Consider the following 27,162-nt stretch of genomic DNA (forward strand, 5'->3'; position numbering starts at 1 on the left):
CACGCCACACCATCATAAAACCATGACTCACGCCACACCATCATAAAACCATGACTCACGCCACACCATCATAAAACCATGACTCACGCCACACCATCATAAAACCATGACTCACGACACACCATCATAAAACCATGACTCACGCCACATCATCATAAAACCATGACTCACGACACACCATCATAAAACCATGACTCACGCCACACCATCATAAACCATGACTCACGACACACCATCATAAAACCATGACTCACGACACACCATCATAAAACCATGACTCACGCCACACCATCATAAAACCATGACTCGCGCCACATCCTTCATAAAACCATGACTCACGCCACACCATCATAAAACCATGACTCACGAAACACCATCATAAACCATGACTCACGCCACATCATCATAAAACCATGACTCGCGACACATCATCATAAACCATGACTCACGCCACATCATCATAAAACCATGACTCACGCCACACCATCATAAAACCATGACTCACGACACACCATCATAAACCATGACTCACGACACACCATCATAAACCATGACTCACGCCACATCATCATAAACCATGACTCACGACACACATCATAAAACCATGACTCACGACACACCTCATAAACCATGACTCACGCCACACCATCATAAACCATGACTCACGACACATCATCATAAAACCATGACTCACGACACACCATCATAAACCATGACTCACGACACACCATCATAAAACCATGACTCACGCCACACCATCATAAACCATGACTCACGACACACCATCATAAAACCATGACTCACGACACGCCATCATAAAAACCATGACTCACGCCACACCATCATAAAACCATGACTCACGCCACATCATCATAAAACCATGACTCACGCCACACCATCATAAAACCATGACTCACGCCACACCATCATAAAACCATGACTCACGCCACACCATCATAAAACCATGACTCACGCCACACCATCATAAACCATGACTCACGCCACACCATCATAAAACCATGACTCACGACACACCATCATAAACCATGACTCACGCCACATCATCATAAACCATGACTCACGACACGCCATCATAAAACCATGACTCACGACACGCCATCATAAAACCATGACTCACGCCACACCATCATAAAACCATGACTCACGCCACACCATCATAAAACCATGACTCACGCCACACCATCATAAAACCATGACTCACGCCACATCATCATAAAACCATGACTCACGCCACACCATCATAAAACCATGACTCACGCCACACCTTCATAAAACCATGACTCACGCCACACCATCATAAAACCATGACTCACGAAACACCATCATAAACCATGACTCACGCCACATCATCATAAAACCATGACTCGCGACACATCATCATAAACCATGACTCACGCCACATCATCATAAAACCATGACTCACGCCACACCATCATAAAACCATGACTCACGACACACCATCATAAACCATGACTCACGACACACCATCATAAACCATGACTCACGCCACATCATCATAAACCATGACTCACGACACATCATCATAAAACCATGACTCACGACACACCTTCATAAACCATGACTCACGACACACCATCATAAAACCATGACTCACGCCACATCATCATAAACCATGACTCACGACACGCCATCATAAAACCATGACTCACGACACGCCATCATAAAACCATGACTCACGACACGCCATCATAAAACCATGACTCACGCCACACCATCATAAAACCATGACTCACGCCACACCATCATAAAACCATGACTCACGCCACATCATCATAAAACCATGACTCACGCCACACCATCATAAAACCATGACTCACGCCACACCATCATAAAACCATGACTCACGCCACATCATCATAAACCATGACTCACGCCACATCATCATAAAACCATGACTCACGCCACATCATCATAAAACCATGACTCACGCCACACCATCATAAACCATGACTCACGCCACATCATCATAAAACCATGACTCACGCCACATCATCATAAAACCATGACTCACGCCACACCATCATAAAACCATGACTCACGCCACACCATCATAAAACCATGACTCACGCCACACCATCATAAAACCATGACTCACGCCACATCATCATAAACCATGACTCACGCCACATCATCATAAAACCATGACTCACGCCACATCATCATAAAACCATGACTCACGCCACACCATCATAAACCATGACTCACGACACACCATCATAAAACCATGACTCACGACACATCATAAAACCATGACTCACGCCACATCATCATAAAACCATGACTCATGACACACCATCATAAAACCATGACTCACGACACACCATCATAAAACCATGACTCACGCCACATCATCATAAACCATGACTCACGCCACACCATCATAAACCATGACTCGCGCCACACCATCATAAAACCATGACTCACGCCACATCATCATAAAACCATGACTCACGACACACCATCATAAAACCATGACTCACGCCACATCATCATAAAACCATGACTCACGCCACATCATCATAAAACCATGACTCACGACACACCATAAAACCATGACTCACGCCACATCATCATAAAACCATGACTCACGACACACCATCATAAACCATGACTCACGCCACACCATCATAAACCATGACTCACGACACGCCATCATAAAACCATGACTCACGACACACCATCATAAAACCATGACTCACGCCACACCATCATAAAACCATGACTCACGCCACACCTTCATAAAACCATGACTCACGACACACCATCATAAAACCATGACTCACGAAACACCATCATAAACCATGACTCACGCCACATCATCATAAAACCATGACTCGCGACACATCATCATAAACCATGACTCACGCCACATCATCATAAAACCATGACTCACGCCACACCATCATAAAACCATGACTCACGACACACCATCATAAACCATGACTCACGACACACCATCATAAAACCATGACTCACGCCACATCATCATAAAACCATGACTCACGCCACATCATCATAAAACCATGACTCATGACACACCATCATAAAACCATGACTCACGACACACCATCATAAAACCATGACTCACGCCACATCATCATAAACCATGACTCACGCCACACCATCATAAACCATGACTCGCACCACACCATCATAAAACCATGACTCACGCCACACCATCATAAAACCATGACTCACGACACACCATCATAAACCATGACTCACGCCACATCATCATAAAACCATGACTCGCGACACATCATCATAAACCATGACTCACGCCACATCATCATAAAACCATGACTCACGCCACACCATCATAAAACCATGACTCACGACACACCATCATAAACCATGACTCACGACACACCATCATAAACCATGACTCACGCCACATCATCATAAACCATGACTCACGACACATCATCATAAAACCATTACTCACGACACACCTTCATAAACCATGACTCACGACACACCATCATAAAACCATGACTCACGCCACATCATCATAAACCATGACTCACGACACGCCATCATAAAACCATGACTCACGACACGCCATCATAAAACCATGACTCACGACACGCCATCATAAAACCATGACTCACGCCACACCATCATAAAACCATGACTCACGCCACACCATCATAAAACCATGACTCACGCCACATCATCATAAAACCATGACTCACGCCACACCATCATAAAACCATGACTCACGCCACACCATCATAAAACCATGACTCACGCCACATCATCATAAACCATGACTCACGCCACATCATCATAAAACCATGACTCACGCCACATCATCATAAAACCATGACTCACGCCACACCATCATAAACCATGACTCACGCCACACCATCATAAAACCATGACTCACGCCACATCATCATAAAACCATGACTCACGCCACACCATCATAAAACCATGACTCACGCCACACCATCATAAAACCATGACTCACGCCACACCATCATAAAACCATGACTCACGCCACATCATCATAAAACCATGACTCACGCCACATCATCATAAAACCATGACTCACGCCACACCATCATAAACCATGACTCACGACACACCATCATAAAACCATGACTCACGACACATCATAAAACCATGACTCACGCCACATCATCATAAAACCATGACTCATGACACACCATCATAAAACCATGACTCACGACACACCATCATAAAACCATGACTCACGCCACATCATCATAAACCATGACTCACGCCACACCATCATAAACCATGACTCGCGCCACACCATCATAAAACCATGACTCACGCCACATCATCATAAAACCATGACTCACGACACACCATCATAAAACCATGACTCACGCCACATCATCATAAAACCATGACTCACGCCACATCATCATAAAACCATGACTCACGACACACCATAAAACCATGACTCACGCCACATCATCATAAAACCATGACTCACGACACACCATCATAAACCATGACTCACGCCACACCATCATAAACCATGACTCACGACACGCCATCATAAAACCATGACTCACGCCACACCATCATAAAACCATGACTCACGCCACACCATCATAAAACCATGACTCACGACACACCATCATAAAACCATGACTCACGAAACACCATCATAAACCATGACTCACGCCACATCATCATAAAACCATGACTCGCGACACATCATCATAAACCATGACTCACGCCACATCATCATAAAACCATGACTCACGCCACACCATCATAAAACCATGACTCACGACACACCATCATAAACCATGACTCACGACACACCATCATAAAACCATGACTCACGCCACATCATCATAAAACCATGACTCACGCCACATCATCATAAAACCATGACTCATGACACACCATCATAAAACCATGACTCACGACACACCATCATAAAACCATGACTCACGCCACATCATCATAAACCATGACTCACGCCACACCATCATAAACCATGACTCGCACCACACCATCATAAAACCATGACTCACGCCACATCATCATAAAACCATGACTCACGACACACCATCATAAAACCATGACTCACGCCACATCATCATAAAACCATGACTCACGCCACATCATCATAAAACCATGACTCACGACACACCATCATAAACCATGACTCACGCCACACCATCATAAACCATGACTCACGACACGCCATCATAAAACCATGACTCACGACACACCATCATAAAACCATGACTCACGCCACACCATCATAAAACCATGACTCGCGCCACACCTTCATAAAACCATGACTCACGCCACACCATCATAAAACCATGACTCACGAAACACCATCATAAACCATGACTCACGCCACATCATCATAAAACCATGACTCGCGACACATCATCATAAACCATGACTCACGCCACATCATCATAAAACCATGACTCACGCCACACCATCATAAAACCATGACTCACGACACACCATCATAAACCATGACTCACGACACACCATCATAAACCATGACTCACGCCACATCATCATAAACCATGACTCACGCCACATCATCATAAAACCATGACTCACGACACACCTTCATAAACCATGACTCACGACACACCATCATAAAACCATGACTCACGCCACATCATCATAAACCATGACTCACGACACGCCATCATAAAACCATGACTCACGACACGCCATCATAAAACCATGACTCACGCCACACCATCATAAAACCATGACTCACGCCACATCATCATAAAACCATGACTCACGCCACACCATCATAAAACCATGACTCACGCCACACCATCATAAAACCATGACTCACGCCACACCATCATAAAACCATGACTCGCGCCACACCTTCATAAAACCATGACTCACGCCACACCATCATAAAACCATGACTCACGAAACACCATCATAAACCATGACTCACGCCACATCATCATAAACCATGACTCACGACACGCCATCATAAAACCATGACTCACGACACGCCATCATAAAACCATGACTCACGCCACACCATCATAAAACCATGACTCACGCCACACCATCATAAAACCATGACTCACGCCACATCATCATAAAACCATGACTCACGCCACACCATCATAAAACCATGACTCACGCCACACCATCATAAAACCATGACTCACGCCACACCATCATAAAACCATGACTCGCGCCACACCTTCATAAAACCATGACTCACGCCACACCATCATAAAACCATGACTCACGAAACACCATCATAAACCATGACTCACGCCACATCATCATAAAACCATGACTCGCGACACATCATCATAAACCATGACTCACGCCACATCATCATAAAACCATGACTCACGCCACACCATCATAAAACCATGACTCACGACACACCATCATAAACCATGACTCACGACACACCATCATAAACCATGACTCACGCCACATCATCATAAACCATGACTCACGACACATCATCATAAAACCATGACTCACGACACACCTTCATAAACCATGACTCACGACACACCATCATAAAACCATGACTCACGCCACATCATCATAAACCATGACTCACGACACGCCATCATAAAACCATGACTCACGACACGCCATCATAAAACCATGACTCACGCCACACCATCATAAAACCATGACTCACGCCACACCATCATAAAACCATGACTCACGCCACATCATCATAAAACCATGACTCACGACACGCCATCATAAAACCATGACTCACGACACGCCATCATAAAACCATGACTCACGCCACACCATCATAAAACCATGACTCACGCCACACCTTCATAAAACCATGACTCACGACACACCATCATAAAACCATGACTCACGAAACACCATCATAAACCATGACTCACGCCACATCATCATAAAACCATGACTCGCGACACATCATCATAAACCATGACTCACGCCACATCATCATAAAACCATGACTCACGCCACACCATCATAAAACCATGACTCACGCCACACCATCATAAACCATGACTCACGACACACCATCATAAAACCATGACTCACGCCACATCATCATAAAACCATGACTCATGACACACCATCATAAAACCATGACTCACGACACACCATCATAAAACCATGACTCACGCCACATCATCATAAACCATGACTCACGCCACACCATCATAAACCATGACTCGCACCACACCATCATAAAACCATGACTCACGCCACATCATCATAAAACCATGACTCACGACACACCATCATAAAACCATGACTCACGCCACATCATCATAAAACCATGACTCACGACACACCATCATAAACCATGACTCACGCCACACCATCATAAACCATGACTCACGCCACGCCATCATAAAACCATGACTCACGACACACCATCATAAAACCATGACTCACGCCACACCATCATAAAACCATGACTCGCGCCACACCTTCATAAAACCATGACTCACGCCACACCATCATAAAACCATGACTCACGACACACCTTCATAAACCATGACTCACGACACACCATCATAAAACCATGACTCACGCCACATCATCATAAACCATGACTCACGACACGCCATCATAAAACCATGACTCACGACACGCCATCATAAAACCATGACTCACGCCACACCATCATAAAACCATGACTCACGCCACACCATCATAAAACCATGACTCACGCCACATCATCATAAAACCATGACTCACGCCACACCATCATAAAACCATGACTCACGCCACACCATCATAAAACCATGACTCGCGCCACACCTTCATAAAACCATGACTCACGCCACACCATCATAAAACCATGACTCACGAAACACCATCATAAACCATGACTCACGCCACATCATCATAAACCATGACTCACGACACGCCATCATAAAACCATGACTCACGACACGCCATCATAAAACCATGACTCACGCCACACCATCATAAAACCATGACTCACGCCACACCATCATAAAACCATGACTCACGCCACATCATCATAAAACCATGACTCACGCCACACCATCATAAAACCATGACTCACGCCACACCATCATAAAACCATGACTCACGCCACACCATCATAAAACCATGACTCGCGCCACACCTTCATAAAACCATGACTCACGCCACACCATCATAAAACCATGACTCACGAAACACCATCATAAACCATGACTCACGCCACATCATCATAAAACCATGACTCGCGACACATCATCATAAACCATGACTCACGCCACATCATCATAAAACCATGACTCACGCCACACCATCATAAAACCATGACTCACGACACACCATCATAAACCATGACTCACGACACACCATCATAAACCATGACTCACGCCACATCATCATAAACCATGACTCACGACACATCATCATAAAACCATGACTCACGACACACCTTCATAAACCATGACTCACGACACACCATCATAAAACCATGACTCACGCCACATCATCATAAACCATGACTCACGACACGCCATCATAAAACCATGACTCACGACACGCCATCATAAAACCATGACTCACGCCACACCATCATAAAACCATGACTCACGCCACACCATCATAAAACCATGACTCACGCCACATCATCATAAAACCATGACTCACGACACGCCATCATAAAACCATGACTCACGACACGCCATCATAAAACCATGACTCACGCCACACCATCATAAAACCATGACTCACGCCACACCTTCATAAAACCATGACTCACGACACACCATCATAAAACCATGACTCACGAAACACCATCATAAACCATGACTCACGCCACATCATCATAAAACCATGACTCGCGACACATCATCATAAACCATGACTCACGCCACATCATCATAAAACCATGACTCACGCCACACCATCATAAAACCATGACTCACGCCACACCATCATAAACCATGACTCACGACACACCATCATAAAACCATGACTCATGCCACATCATCATAAAACCATGACTCACGCCACATCATCATAAAACCATGACTCATGACACACCATCATAAAACCATGACTCACGACACACCATCATAAAACCATGACTCACGCCACATCATCATAAACCATGACTCACGCCACACCATCATAAACCATGACTCGCACCACACCATCATAAAACCATGACTCACGCCACATCATCATAAAACCATGACTCACGCCACACCATCATAAAACCATGACTCACGCCACATCATCATAAAACCATGACTCACGCCACATCATCATAAAACCATGACTCACGACACACCATCATAAACCATGACTCACGACACGCCATCATAAAACCATGACTCACGACACACCATCATAAAACCATGACTCACGCCACACCATCATAAAACCATGACTCGCGCCACACCTTCATAAAACCATGACTCACGCCACACCATCATAAAACCATGACTCACGAAACACCATCATAAACCATGATTCACGCCACATCATCATAAAACCATGACTCGCGACACATCATCATAAACCATGACTCACGCCACATCATCATAAAACCATGACTCACGCCACACCATCATAAAACCATGACTCACGACACACCATCATAAACCATGACTCACGACACACCATCATAAACCATGACTCACGCCACATCATCATAAACCATGACTCACGACACATCATCATAAAACCATGACTCACGACACACCTTCATAAACCATGACTCACGACACACCATCATAAAACCATGACTCACGCCACATCATCATAAACCATGACTCACGACACGCCATCATAAAACCATGACTCACGACACGCCATCATAAAACCATGACTCACGCCACACCATCATAAAACCATGACTCACGCCACACCATCATAAAACCATGACTCACGCCACATCATCATAAAACCATGACTCACGCCACACCATCATAAAACCATGACTCACGCCACACCATCATAAAACCATGACTCGCGCCACACCTTCATAAAACCATGACTCACGCCACACCATCATAAAACCATGACTCACGAAACACCATCATAAACCATGACTCACGCCACATCATCATAAACCATGACTCACGACACGCCATCATAAAACCATGACTCACGACACGCCATCATAAAACCATGACTCACGCCACACCATCATAAAACCATGACTCACGCCACACCATCATAAAACCATGACTCACGCCACATCATCATAAAACCATGACTCACGCCACACCATCATAAAACCATGACTCACGCCACACCATCATAAAACCATGACTCACGCCACACCATCATAAAACCATGACTCGCGCCACACCTTCATAAAACCATGACTCACGCCACACCATCATAAAACCATGACTCACGAAACACCATCATAAACCATGACTCACGCCACATCATCATAAAACCATGACTCGCGACACATCATCATAAACCATGACTCACGCCACATCATCATAAAACCATGACTCACGCCACACCATCATAAAACCATGACTCACGACACACCATCATAAACCATGACTCACGACACACCATCATAAACCATGACTCACGCCACACCATCATAAACCATGACTCACGACACGCCATCATAAAACCATGACTCACGCCACACCATCATAAAACCATGACTCACGCCACACCATCATAAAACCATGACTCACGCCACATCATCATAAACCATGACTCACGCCACATCATCATAAAACCATGACTCACGCCACATCATCATAAAACCATGACTCACGCCACACCATCATAAACCATGACTCACGACACACCATCATAAAACCATGACTCACGACACATCATAAAACCATGACTCACGCCACATCATCATAAAACCATGACTCATGACACACCATCATAAAACCATGACTCACGACACACCATCATAAAACCATGACTCACGCCACATCATCATAAACCATGACTCACGCCACACCATCATAAACCATGACTCGCGCCACACCATCATAAAACCATGACTCACGCCACATCATCATAAAACCATGACTCACGACACACCATCATAAAACCATGACTCACGCCACATCATCATAAAACCATGACTCACGCCACATCATCATAAAACCATGACTCACGACACACCATAAAACCATGACTCACGCCACATCATCATAAAACCATGACTCACGACACACCATCATAAACCATGACTCACGCCACACCATCATAAACCATGACTCACGACACGCCATCATAAAACCATGACTCACGACACACCATCATAAAACCATGACTCACGCCACACCATCATAAAACCATGACTCACGCCACACCTTCATAAAACCATGACTCACGACACACCATCATAAAACCATGACTCACGAAACACCATCATAAACCATGACTCACGCCACATCATCATAAAACCATGACTCGCGACACATCATCATAAACCATGACTCACGCCACATCATCATAAAACCATGACTCACGCCACACCATCATAAAACCATGACTCACGACACACCATCATAAACCATGACTCACGACACACCATCATAAAACCATGACTCACGCCACATCATCATAAAACCATGACTCACGCCACATCATCATAAAACCATGACTCATGACACACCATCATAAAACCATGACTCACGACACACCATCATAAAACCATGACTCACGCCACATCATCATAAACCATGACTCACGCCACACCATCATAAACCATGACTCGCACCACACCATCATAAAACCATGACTCACGCCACATCATCATAAAACCATGACTCACGACACACCATCATAAAACCATGACTCACGCCACATCATCATAAAACCATGACTCACGCCACATCATCATAAAACCATGACTCACGACACACCATCATAAACCATGACTCACGCCACACCATCATAAACCATGACTCACGACACGCCATCATAAAACCATGACTCACGACACACCATCATAAAACCATGACTCACGCCACACCATCATAAAACCATGACTCGCGCCACACCTTCATAAAACCATGACTCACGCCACACCATCATAAAACCATGACTCACGAAACACCATCATAAACCATGACTCACGCCACATCATCATAAAACCATGACTCGCGACACATCATCATAAACCATGACTCACGCCACATCATCATAAAACCATGACTCACGCCACACCATCATAAAACCATGACTCACGACACACCATCATAAACCATGACTCACGACACACCATCATAAACCATGACTCACGCCACATCATCATAAACCATGACTCACGACACATCATCATAAAACCATGACTCACGACACACCTTCATAAACCATGACTCACGACACACCATCATAAAACCATGACTCACGCCACATCATCATAAACCATGACTCACGACACGCCATCATAAAACCATGACTCACGACACGCCATCATAAAACCATGACTCACGCCACACCATCATAAAACCATGACTCACGCCACACCATCATAAAACCATGACTCACGCCACATCATCATAAAACCATGACTCACGCCACACCATCATAAAACCATGACTCACGCCACACCATCATAAAACCATGACTCGCGCCACACCTTCATAAAACCATGACTCACGCCACACCATCATAAAACCATGACTCACGAAACACCATCATAAACCATGACTCACGCCACATCATCATAAACCATGACTCACGACACGCCATCATAAAACCATGACTCACGACACGCCATCATAAAACCATGACTCACGCCACACCATCATAAAACCATGACTCACGCCACATCATCATAAAACCATGACTCACGCCACACCATCATAAAACCATGACTCACGCCACACCATCATAAAACCATGACTCACGCCACACCTTCATAAAACCATGACTCACGCCACACCATCATAAAACCATGACTCACGAAACACCATCATAAACCATGACTCACGCCACATCATCATAAAACCATGACTCGCGACACATCATCATAAACCATGACTCACGCCACATCATCATAAAACCATGACTCACGCCACACCATCATAAAACCATGACTCACGACACACCATCATAAACCATGACTCACGCCACATCATCATAAACCATGACTCACGACACATCATCATAAAACCATGACTCACGACACACCTTCATAAACCATGACTCACGACACACCATCATAAAACCATGACTCACGCCACATCATCATAAACCATGACTCACGACACGCCATCATAAAACCATGACTCACGACACGCCATCATAAAACCATGACTCACGCCACACCATCATAAAACCATGACTCACGCCACACCATCATAAAACCATGACTCACGCCACATCATCATAAAACCATGACTCACGACACGCCATCATAAAACCATGACTCACGAAACACCATCATAAACCATGACTCACGCCACATCATCATAAAACCATGACTCGCGACACATCATCATAAACCATGACTCACGCCACATCATCATAAAACCAAATACTCACGCCACACCATCATAAAACCATGACTCACGCCACACCATCATAAACCATGACTCACGACACACCATCATAAAACCATGACTCACGCCACATCATCATAAAACCATGACTCACGCCACATCATCATAAAACCATGACTCATGACACACCATCATAAAACCATGACTCACGACACACCATCATAAAACCATGACTCACGCCACATCATCATAAACCATGACTCACGCCACACCATCATAAACCATGACTCGCACCACACCATCATAAAACCATGACTCACGCCACATCATCATAAAACCATGACTCACGACACACCATCATAAAACCATGACTCACGCCACATCATCATAAAACCATGACTCACGCCACATCATCATAAAACCATGACTCACGACACACCATCATAAACCATGACTCACGCCACACCATCATAAACCATGACTCACGACACGCCATCATAAAACCATGACTCACGACACACCATCATAAAACCATGACTCACGCCACACCATCATAAAACCATGACTCGCGCCACACCTTCATAAAACCATGACTCACGCCACACCATCATAAAACCATGACTCACGACACACCTTCATAAACCATGACTCACGACACACCATCATAAAACCATGACTCACGCCACATCATCATAAACCATGACTCACGACACGCCATCATAAAACCATGACTCACGACACGCCATCATAAAACCATGACTCACGCCACACCATCATAAAACCATGACTCACGCCACACCATCATAAAACCATGACTCACGCCACATCATCATAAAACCATGACTCACGCCACACCATCATAAAACCATGACTCACGCCACACCATCATAAAACCATGACTCACGCCACACCATCATAAAACCATGACTCGCGCCACACCTTCATAAAACCATGACTCACGCCACACCATCATAAAACCATGACTCACGAAACACCATCATAAACCATGACTCACGCCACATCATCATAAACCATGACTCACGACACGCCATCATAAAACCATGACTCACGACACGCCATCATAAAACCATGACTCACGCCACACCATCATAAAACCATGACTCACGCCACACCATCATAAAACCATGACTCACGCCACACCATCATAAAACCATGACTCACGCCACACCATCATAAAACCATGACTCACGCCACACCATCATAAAACCATGACTCGCGCCACACCTTCATAAAACCATGACTCGCGCCACACCATCATAAAACCATGACTCACGAAACACCATCATAAACCATGACTCACGCCACATCATCATAAAACCATGACTCGCGACACATCATCATAAAACATGACTCACGCCACATCATCATAAAACCATGACTCACGCCACACCATCATAAAACCATGACTCACGACACACCATCATAAACCATGACTCACGACACACCATCATAAACCATGACTCACGCCACATCATCATAAACCATGACTCACGACACATCATCATAAAACCATGACTCACGACACACCTTCATAAACCATGACTCACGACACACCATCATAAAACCATGACTCACGCCACATCATCATAAACCATGACTCACGACACGCCATCATAAAACCATGACTCACGACACGCCATCATAAAACCATGACTCACGCCACACCATCATAAAACCATGACTCACGCCACATCATCATAAAACCATGACTCACGCCACATCATCATAAAACCATGACTCACGACACGCCATCATAAAACCATGACTCACGACACGCCATCATAAAACCATGACTCACGCCACACCATCATAAAACCATGACTCACGCCACACCTTCATAAAACCATGACTCACGCCACACCATCATAAAACCATGACTCACGAAACACCATCATAAACCATGACTCACGCCACATCATCATAAAACCATGACTCGCGACACATCATCATAAACCATGACTCACGCCACATCATCATAAAACCATGACTCACGCCACACCATCATAAAACCATGACTCACGCCACACCATCATAAACCATGACTCACGACACACCATCATAAAACCATGACTCACGCCACATCATCATAAAACCATGACTCACGCCACATCATCATAAAACCATGACTCATGACACACCATCATAAAACCATGACTCACGACACACCATCATAAAACCATGACTCACGCCACATCATCATAAACCATGACTCACGCCACACCATCATAAACCATGACTCGCACCACACCATCATAAAACCATGACTCACGCCACATCATCATAAAACCATGACTCACGCCACATCATCATAAAACCATGACTCACGCCACACCATCATAAAACCATGACTCACGACACACCATCATAAACCATGACTCACGACACACCATCATAAACCATGACTCACGCCACATCATCATAAAACCATGACTCACGACACACCATCATAAACCATGACTCACGCCACATCATCATAAACCATGACTCACGACACATCATCATAAAACCATGACTCACGACACACCTTCATAAACCATGACTCACGACACACCATCATAAAACCATGACTCACGCCACATCATCATAAACCATGACTCACGACACGCCATCATAAAACCATGACTCACGACACGCCATCATAAAACCATGACTCACGCCACACCATCATAAAACCATGACTCACGCCACACCATCATAAAACCATGACTCACGCCACATCATCATAAAACCATGACTCACGCCACACCATCATAAAACCATGACTCACGCCACACCATCATAAAACCATGACTCACGCCACACCATCATAAAACCATGACTCGCGCCACACCTTCATAAAACCATGACTCACGCCACACCATCATAAAACCATGACTCACGAAACACCATCATAAACCATGACTCACGCCACATCATCATAAACCATGACTCACGACACGCCATCATAAAACCATGACTCACGACACGCCATCATAAAACCATGACTCACGCCACACCATCATAAAACCATGACTCACGCCACACCATCATAAAACCATGACTCACGCCACACCATCATAAAACCATGACTCACGCCACACCATCATAAAACCATGACTCACGCCACACCATCATAAAACCATGACTCGCGCCACACCTTCATAAAACCATGACTCACGCCACACCATCATAAAACCATGACTCACGAAACACCATCATAAACCATGACTCACGCCACATCATCATAAAACCATGACTCGCGACACATCATCATAAACCATGACTCACGCCACATCATCATAAAACCATGACTCACGCCACACCATCATAAAACCATGACTCACGACACACCATCATAAACCATGACTCACGACACACCATCATAAACCATGACTCACGCCACATCATCATAAACCATGACTCACGACACATCATCATAAAACCATGACTCACGACACACCTTCATAAACCATGACTCACGACACACCATCATAAAACCATGACTCACGCCACATCATCATAAACCATGACTCACGACACGCCATCATAAAACCATGACTCACGACACGCCATCATAAAACCATGACTCACGCCACACCATCATAAAACCATGACTCACGCCACACCATCATAAAACCATGACTCACGCCACATCATCATAAAACCATGACTCACGCCACACCATCATAAAACCATGACTCACGCCACACCATCATAAAACCATGACTCACGCCACACCATCATAAACCATGACTCACGCCACATCATCATAAAACCATGACTCACGCCACATCATCATAAAACCATGACTCACGCCACACCATCATAAACCATGACTCACGCCACACCATCATAAAACCATGACTCACGCCACATCATCATAAAACCATGACTCACGCCACATCATCATAAAACCATGACTCACGCCACACCATCATAAAACCATGACTCACGCCACACCATCATAAAACCATGACTCACGCCACACCATCATAAAACCATGACTCACGCCACATCATCATAAAACCATGACTCACGCCACATCATCATAAAACCATGACTCACGCCACACCATCATAAACCATGACTCACGACACACCATCATAAAACCATGACTCACGACACATCATAAAACCATGACTCACGCCACATCATCATAAAACCATGACTCATGACACACCATCATAAAACCATGACTCACGACACACCATCATAAAACCATGACTCACGCCACATCATCATAAACCATGACTCACGCCACACCATCATAAACCATGACTCGCGCCACACCATCATAAAACCATGACTCACGCCACATCATCATAAAACCATGACTCACGCCACACCATCATAAAACCATGACTCACGCCACATCATCATAAAACCATGACTCACGCCACATCATCATAAAACCATGACTCACGCCACACCATCATAAACCATGACTCACGACACACCATCATAAAACCATGACTCACGACACATCATAAAACCATGACTCACGCCACATCATCATAAAACCATGACTCATGACACACCATCATAAAACCATGACTCACGACACACCATCATAAAACCATGACTCACGCCACATCATCATAAACCATGACTCACGCCACACCATCATAAACCATGACTCGCGCCACACCATCATAAAACCATGACTCACGCCACATCATCATAAAACCATGACTCACGACACACCTTCATAAACCATGACTCACGCCACATCATCATAAAACCATGACTCACGACACATCATCATAAAACCATGACTCACGACACACCATCATAAACCATGACTCACGACACACCATCATAAACCATGACTCACGACACATCATCATAAAACCATGACTCACGCCACACCATCATAAACCATATGAGGAAGGTGGCAGAGTGGATAAGACGCCCATCTGCCAGCACAGTGTCCGTGAGGGTCAGGGTTCAAACCCCACTCTCGCCCTTTCTCTCAAGTTTGACTGGAAAATCAAACTGAGTGTCTAGTTGTTTGGATGAGGTGATAAACCGACGTCCTGTGTGCAGCACGCTTTTGGCACACTGAAAAAGGACCCATGGCAACAAAAGTGTTATCTTCTGGTAAAATTCTTAACCAGTTCACTGCCAGAGAATTTTGTAAAAAAATAAGTGCTCTCCCCATGCCAGGGAATTTTGAGGATTCAGGGGTAATAAATCATAAAAGAATTCTACCACAAAAGCTATGAGCGATTTCAGTAGGAAAGTAAATGTTTTTGTGAAGGAAAATGAGTGTAGATTCTGCTTCTGGGCTTTTTTCCCAATTGGGTTAATTGTAGATAACTGTTCAGGCATGTAAAGTCAAGATAATAATTTTTGTGCAACAAAAAAGTCTGTTTCCACCTGTGCATAATGACATCCATAAAGAAAAGAAACAAAATACAGCTAGAAACAGCATGGCTATTGTCAGATTATACCTGTAGAAGAAATTAAAACAGGCTATACATTTATAAAAACAATTCACAGCTCGTGCAGACATGTACGTAAATCACTGTCCCAACAATGACAAAGGTGAGTAAAGTCAACGTAAATGGTCAATCACAGTCTCAGAAACTCAGCTGGCAAGCTTTTTGACAGCAAAGAGTTTGCAAGTGAGAGGGTGAAGTTCTTTGATGACATTCACTCCTTTCAAGTTGCACGTGGACCAATTAAAAGTGTCTGCTGTGCACCAGGCTTGCCACCTCTTTAAACAAGTCATCCAGATGATTTAGTGGAAAAAAAAGCGTTAAAAACAAAAAGCACGTGTTTCACATCCAGTGCAGGTTCAACTTCATGAAAATCATGGAGCATTAGCAGTTGTCAATTTCCTACAGTCTGCATTGAAATGTGAGTACACCTTTCCCAAAAGCCACACCCCTTTCATGACCTCTGGCTGGCATTCGACCTATCGTCTTACATCACTCCTCTCCCCCTCCTTCCCTTCTTCCAACACTGGCTGTACGAATTCTGTCAGTCATAGCCAGTTCAAAATGCTGTCTGATTGGATGGATGGACTGAATTACCATCAAATGGGCTGTCAGTTTCATCAGTGTCGTTGTCAGTCACCTTCATTTTCAAATCAATTCTCAGACAAGAGAAGTTACTCCATCGCGAAAGCTGTCCATAATCACAAGCAGAGCTTTCAGAATTGTGTAAATCTGCTGACTGTGACTATCTGCTTTACTGGAAACAGTTTTCAATATTTTTTTTGCACATGATGCAACCCCCTTTTCCACACGCATATCACGTGGTCAGTTAGCAAATTATTGAGTAGAAAGGGGTTTTCTACCTGATGTAAGTTCATTCAGATAGTATTTTTATGATCCAGACGCATCAAACTAACTGTTCAGAGTCTGTTTATGTGAATAGTATTTTTATGATCCAGACGCATCAAACTAACTGTTCAGAGTCTGTTTATGTGAATTGAACCAAACTCCAATGAAGGAAGAATCAGAACATAGGCAGGACGTCAGCGGATGTCTTACACTTTTTGTAGGATGTCAGCTGACGTCTTATAGGCACTCCATTAGTTAAGAAATTCACTCAGATAGGTACACAGATGTGTATGTATGCACTCAAGGTCTGACTGTTTGGTGATGTTGCTGTTAGGCATCTGCCTGGTAAATGTGATGTAGTGTGTATGGATTTGTCTGAATAGTGATGCCTTCTTGAGAAACTGAAACTGAAACTAATATCAACCATAATGTCCACTTAAGTGTTGGAAATCACCTTGTGAAACCATGGTTCATTGACACATCATTATCAACAATATTGTCCACTTAAGTATTGGAATCTGTAAAATCATAGCTCACTGACACATCATTATCAACAGTAATGTCCTTTAGTGTTGGAAATAGTTTAAAACCATGGTACAGTGATACATTATTATCAACAATAATGTCGACTTTATGTTGGACATGACCCTGTAAAACAATTTGTTCAGTGATGCATCATTATCACCTATAGTCACCTTAATGATGAAAATCAGTGCAAAACTGTTGCTGAGTGACACAACACTATGAAACATGTCCACTTCAGTGTTGGAATTTTTGTGATTTTACGGTTTCCTGTGCAGATTACATTTGTGCATGAATGTTAATGTCAAGTATTACGGCAGTCATAACACTCACTGACAAACTGTTTGAAAATAGAGAGACAGACCCATTTTCCCAGGAGACTGATAAATTTTACCAGTGTGTGTGTGTGTGTGTGTGTGTGTGTGTGTGTGTGTGTGTGTAGTGTGGTGTGGTGTGGTGTGGTGTATGTGTGTGGTCTGGTTTATTTGTGTGGTGTGGTGTGGTGTATGCGTGTGGTCTGGTTTATTTGTGTGGTGTGTGTGGTCTGGTGTGGTGTGTGTGGTCTGGTGTATATGTGTGGTGTGGTGTGGTGTGGTGTGGTGGGGGTGGTGTGGGGTGGAGTGGTGTGTGTGTGTGGTGGGGTGGGATGTAGTGTGGTGGGTGTGGTGTGATGGTGTGGTGTGTTGTGATGTGATGGTGTGGTGGGTGTGGTGTGATGGTGTGGTGTGGTGGGTGTGGTGTGGTGTGATGGTGTGGTGTGATGGGTGTGATGGTGTGGTGTGGTGTGGTGTGATGGTGTGGTGTGGTGTGATGGGTGTGGTGTGGTGTGTTGTAGTGGTGTGGTGTGATGGGTGTGGTGTGGTGGGTTGTAGTGGTGTGGTGTGATGGTATGGTGTGGTGTGGTGTGATGGTGTGGTGTGGTGTGGTGTGGTGTGATGGTGGAGTGTGGTGTGATGGTGTGGTGTGGTGTGATGGTGGGGTGTGGTGTGGTGTGGTGTGATGGTGTGGTGTGATGGTGGGGTGTGGTGTGGTGTGTGATGGTGTGGTGTGGTGTGGTGTGATGGTGGGGTGTAGTGTGTTGTGGTGTGATGGTGGGGTGTGGTGTGTTGTGGTGTGATGGTGTGGTGTGGTGTGGTGTGGTGTGATGGTGTGGTGTGATGGGTGTGGTGTGATGGTGTGGTGTGATGGGTGTGGTGTGATGGTGTGGTGTGATGGTGTGGTGTGGTGTGATAGTGTGGTGTGGTGTGATGGTGGGGTGTGTTGTGGTGGTGTGGTGTGGTGTGGTGTGATAGTGTGGTGTGGTGTGATGGTGTGGTGTGATGGTGGGGTGTGTTGTGGTGGTGTTGTGGTGGTGTGGTGTGGTGTGGTGTGATGGTGGGGTGTGTTGTGGTGGTGTTGTGGTGGTGTGTTGTGGTGGTGTGGTGTGGTGTGATGGGTGTGGTGTGGTGGTGTGGTGTGGTGTGATGGGTGTGGTGTGATGGTGTGGTGTGGTGTGATGGGTGTGGTGTAATAGTGTGGTGTGGTGTGATGGGTGTGTTGTGATGGTGTGGTGTGTGGTGTAATGGTGTGATGGTGTGTGCAGTTTGCCATCCTGGAGACGGTGATGACGGCGGTGCAGGACACCTTCCCCACCCTGCGCCAGAAGAAGACATGGGTGGTGCTGTGTGTCAGCATCCTGGGCTTCCTGGGGGGGCTGGTCATCTGCACTCAGGTGAGTCGTCATCATCTGCACTCACCTGCACTCAGGTGAGTCATCATCATCTGCACTCAGGTGAGTCATCATCATCTGCACTCAGATGAGGGCCGATTCGTTATCTGCACACAGGTGAGGTCTAACTCATCATCTGCACACATGATGATGTTACCTTTGGATTCAAAGATGACCATGGCTTCAAATATCAGGAGGGAAGATCAGTGGCTGTAGGTCCGGAATTGATTGATGAGGCCAATCCGGGCCCTGAAGGTATGCCCACATGTGGGACACAAGTGAGTGAGTGCTGTTGTGATGTGGGGTCATTATGATGCACCCATTGATTTTTCTCTGTTATCAGTGCCTGTATTTCTTCATCATTCTCATGGAATCAGTCATAGTTTCTTTGGGTTGCTGATGTGAAATGTTTGAGGGCAGTATAGACAGTGTCCCTGAAAGCCATCCACTGTTTCACAACGCTGGTTCCGTCGTCTTGTGTCTCTGGCAGTCTGCCTTCAAGGTCGTCGGCGAGTTCTTCTGCAACCTTGCTGCATTTCAGCTTAAAGACATTTGGCCTCTTTGCAGTCTTCTGACCTTGGGGTCTTCTCATGGGCAGAATGCGAAGCCTTAACTTGGACACAATGAGGCGGTGGTCTGTCCAGCAGTTGGCACCACACATGGCTCTCAACACTCTGACGTCCAGCTTGTCCCTCTTCCTGGTGATGACATAAGTCTATGAGATGCTAGTGCCTTGAGCAAGGGTGCATCCATGACGTCTTCTTACGTGTGGGTAGGCGGAACAGGGTGTTGGTGATGACAAGGTCATGTGTGGCACACATTGTGAGGAACAGAAGACCATTGCTGTTACACTTGCCAGTGCTGTGTCTTCCAATGATCCCTTCCCAGGTTTGGTAGTCTGTCCCTAGTCTGGCATTGAAGTCCCTGAGAACAATGAGTTTCTCTGACTGTGGGACTGCTGAAATGAGGATGTCGAGTTCTTCACAGAACTTGTCTTTAATGTCTTGTGGGTTGGTCATGGTGGGAGCATAGGACCTAATCAGTGTTGCACTCTTCTTGTTTGAGAGTGGGAGCTGAAGTGTGATCAGACGGTTGTTGATACCCTGTGGAAGCTTGGTGAGTTTACAGGCCAGATGAGATTCAATGGCAAATCCCGCACCTGCTTCTAGTCGTTCAGTGCTGCTGTGACCACTCCAGAAAAACGTGTATCCACAATGGCATTCGGTAAGCTGGCCCTTGTCTGCTAGGCATGTTTCACTGAGAGCTGCTGTGTCCAGATTGAGCACGCTAGCTCTTTGGCAGTCACTGCAGTTCTTCTGACTTATCATTTTCACACAGGTGAGAACTGACTGACTCATCTGTACACAGGTGAGGACTAACTGACTCATCTGCACATAGATGAGGACTTACTCATCATCTGAACACAGGTGGGGACTGACTGACTCATCTGCACATAGATGAGGACTTACTCATCATCTGTACACAGGTGAGGACTAACTGACTCATCTGCACATAGATGAGGACTTACTCATCATCTGAACACAGGTGGGGACTGACCGACCCATAATCTGCACATAGGTGACGACTGGTTGACTCATCTGCACACAGGTGAGGGCTGACTGACTCATCTGCACACAGGTGTGAACTGACTGACTCATCTGCACACAGGTGAGAACTGACTGACTCGTCTGCACACAGGTAAGGGCTGACTGACTCATCTGCACACAGGTGAGGGCTGACTGACTCGTCTGCACACAGGTAAGGGTTGACTGACTCGTCTGCACACAGGTAAGGGCTGACTGACTCGTCTGCACACAGGTGAGGGCTGACTGACTCGTCTGCACACAGGTGAGGGCTGACTGACTCGTCTGCACACAGGTGAGGGCTGACTGACCCGTCTGCACACAGGTGAGAACTGACTGACCCATAATCTGCACACAGGTGAAGACTGGCTACTCATCTGCACACAGGTGAGGGCTGACTGACTCATCTGCACACAGGTGAGAACTGACTGACTCATCTGCACACAGGTGAGGGCTGACTGACCCGTCTGCACACAGGTGAGGGCTGACTGACTCGTCTGCACACAGGTGAGAACTGACTGACCCATAATCTGCACACAGGTGAGAACTGACTGACTCGTCTGCACACAGGTGAGGGCTGACTGACCCGTCTGCACACAGGTGAGGGCTGCACACAGGTGAGGGCTGACTGACTCATCTGCACACAGGTGAGAACTGACTGACCCATAATCTGCACACAGGTGAAGACTGGCTACTCATCTGCACACAGGTGAAGACTGACTGACCCATAATCTGCACACAGGTGAAGACTGGCTACTCATCTGCACACAGGTGAGAACTGACTGACCCATAATCTGCACACAGGTGAGAACTGACTGACTCATCATCTGCACACAGGTGAGGACTGGCTGACCCATAATCTGCACACAGGTGAAGACTGGCTGACCCATAATCTGCACACAGGTGAAGACTGATGACTCATAATCTGCACACAGGTGAGGACTGGCTACTCATCTGCACACAGGTGAGAACTGACTGACTCATAATCTGCATTCAGGTGAAGACTGACCGACTCATCTGCACACAGGTGAGGACTGACTCATGATGATAAAAACCAGTGTGTGCTGTGTGATACATACTGTGTTGTGTGCAGGGAGTCAGATAAAAAACTGTGTGCTGTGTGATCAAAACTGTGTGCTGTGTGCAGGGAGTCAGATAAAAAACTGTGTGCTGTGTGATCAAAACTGTGTGCTGTGTGCAGGGAGTCAGATAAAAAACTGTGTGCTTTGTGATCAAAACTGTGTGCTGTGTGATCAAAACTGTGTGCAGGGAGTCAGATAAAAAACTGTGTGCTTTGTGATCAAAACTGTGTGCTGTGTGCAGGGAGTCAGATAAAAAACTGTGTGCTGTGTGATCAAAACTGTGTGCTGTGTGCAGGGAGTCAGATAAAAAACTGTGTGCTGTGTGATCAAAACTGTGTGCTGTGTGCGGGAGTCAGATAAAAATGGTGTGGTGTGTGATATAAACTGTGGTGTGTGATAAATGTGTGGTGTGTGATAAAAAAGTGTGGTGTGTGATAAATGTGTGCTGTGTGAAAAAATGTGTGGTGTGTGATAAAAGTGTGGTATGTGATAACTGTGTGGTGTGTGATAAAAGTGTGGTGTGTGATAGAAGTGTGGTGTGTGATAAATGTGTGGTGTGTGATAAATGTGTGGTGTGTGATATAAACTGTGTGCTGTGTGATAAAAGTGTGGTGTGTGATAAATGTGTGGTGTGTGATATGAACTGTGTGCTGTGTGATAAAAGTGTGCTGTGTGATAAAAGTGTGGTGTGTGATATAAACTCTGTGCTGTGTGATAAAAGTGTGGTGTGTGATAAATGTGTGGTGTGTGATATAAACTGTGTGGTGTGTGATAAATGTGTGGTGTGTGATATAAACTGTGTGGTGTGTGATAAAAGTGTGGTGTGTGATAAATGTGTGGTGTGTGATATAAACTGTGTGGTGTGTGATAAAAGTGTGGTGTGTGATAAATGTGTGGTGTGTGATATAAACTGTGTGGTGTGTGATAAAAGTGTGGTGTGTGATAAAAGTGTGGTGTGTGATAAATGTGTGTTCTGTGATAAATGTGTGGTGTGTGATAAAAGTGTGGTGTGTGATGAATGTGTGTTCTGTGATAAAAGTGTGGTGTGTGATAAATGTGTGGTGTGTGATATAAACTGTGTGGTGTGCGATAAATGTGTGGTGTGTGATAAATGTGTGTTCTGTGATAAATGTGTGGTGTGTGCAGGGGGGCATGTACGTCCTACAGCTGATGGACACGTACGCTGCCAGCTGGTCAGTGTTCCTGATGGCCATCACAGAGTGTGCCATTCTGTCCTGGATCTATGGTAGGCTGTGTGTCTGTGTGTGTGTGTCTGAGTCTGTATGTGTGTGTCTGTCTGTGTGTCTGTCTGAGTCTGTGTGTGTGTGTGTGTGTATGTGTCTGTCTGTCTGTCTGTCTGTGTCTGTCTGTCTGTCAGAGTCTGTATGTTTGTGTGTTTGTGTGTGTGTGTTTTTGAGTCTCTGTGTGTGTGTGTGTGTCTTTGTGTCTGTGTTCGTGTGTGTGTGGATGTGTAACTTTTATTGAAATCAGCACAAGCTGTCGGTATTATTATACTTATTAGATTACTGATTATTATGGGGTAGAAAGCAAGTGCATTTAAAAAGCTCTTCCCACATTTGTGAAAAAAACAAACAAGAAACTCTCAAAAGATGGCAGCTTTTTTTCTGTTTGACATGAGCTGATTTTGTATGTGTGTATGCAGAGATTACAGGTGTTTGTCTCATGCTTTAGATGACAGGGAGTGTCTAAGTGTGAGTGAGTGAGCATGTTGACTGCCTCATGTGTCCAGCATGGCCATGAGTGAGTGAGCGAGCATGTTGACTGCCTCATGTGTCCAGCATGGCCATGTGTGAGTGAGCATGTTGACTGCCTCATGTGTCCAGCATGGCCATGAGTGAGTGAGCATGTTGACTGCCTCATGTGTCCAGCATGGCCATGTGTGAGTGAGTGAGCATGTTGACTGCCTCATGTGTCCAGCATGGCCATGAGTGAGTGAGTGAGCATGTTGACTGCCTCATGTGTCCAGCATGGCCATGTGTGAGTGAGCATGTTGACTGCCTCATGTGTCCAGCATGGCCATGAGTGAGTGAGCATGTTGACTGCCTCATGTGTCCAGCATGGCCATGTGTGAGTGAGTGAGCATGTTGACTGCCTCATGTGTCCAGCATGGCCATGAGTGAGTGAGTGAGTGAGCATGTTGACTGCCTCATGTGTCCAGCATGGCCGTGAGTGAGTGAGCATGTTGACTGCCTCATGTGTCCAGCATGGCCATGTGTGAGTGAGTGAGCATGTTGACTGCCCCATGTGTCCAGCAAGGCCATGAGTGAGTGAGCGAGCATGTTGACTGCCTCATGTGTCCAGCATGGCCATGTGTGAGTGAGTATGTTGACTGCCTCATGTGTCCAGCATGACCATGTGTGAGTGAGCATGTTGACTGCCTCATGTGTCCAGCATGGCCATGTGTGAGTGAGCATGTTGACTGCCTCATGTGTCCAGCATGGCCATGAGTGAGTGAGTGAGCATGTTGACTGCCTCATGTGTCCAGCA

General features: G+C 45.4%; 1 protein-coding gene across 4 annotated transcripts in view; it reads left to right on the top strand.

Annotated features, from left to right (window-relative positions):
* Positions 1-27,162, top strand: part of LOC143286674 (sodium- and chloride-dependent glycine transporter 1-like) — a 143,428-nt gene that overhangs the window by 103,171 nt on the left and 13,095 nt on the right. For all 4 annotated transcript variants that reach the window (XM_076594311.1, XM_076594310.1, XM_076594313.1 and 1 more), the window contains 2 exons: positions 21,864-21,992; positions 25,801-25,900. In XM_076594311.1, coding sequence (XP_076450426.1) covers positions 21,864-21,992; positions 25,801-25,900 — 229 coding nt within the window. The remainder of the gene's footprint in view (positions 1-21,863; positions 21,993-25,800; positions 25,901-27,162) is intronic.

The sequence above is a fragment of the Babylonia areolata genome, chromosome 10 (genome assembly GCF_041734735.1).
Source record: "Babylonia areolata isolate BAREFJ2019XMU chromosome 10, ASM4173473v1, whole genome shotgun sequence".
Taxonomy (NCBI): Eukaryota; Metazoa; Mollusca; class Gastropoda; order Neogastropoda; family Buccinidae; genus Babylonia; species Babylonia areolata.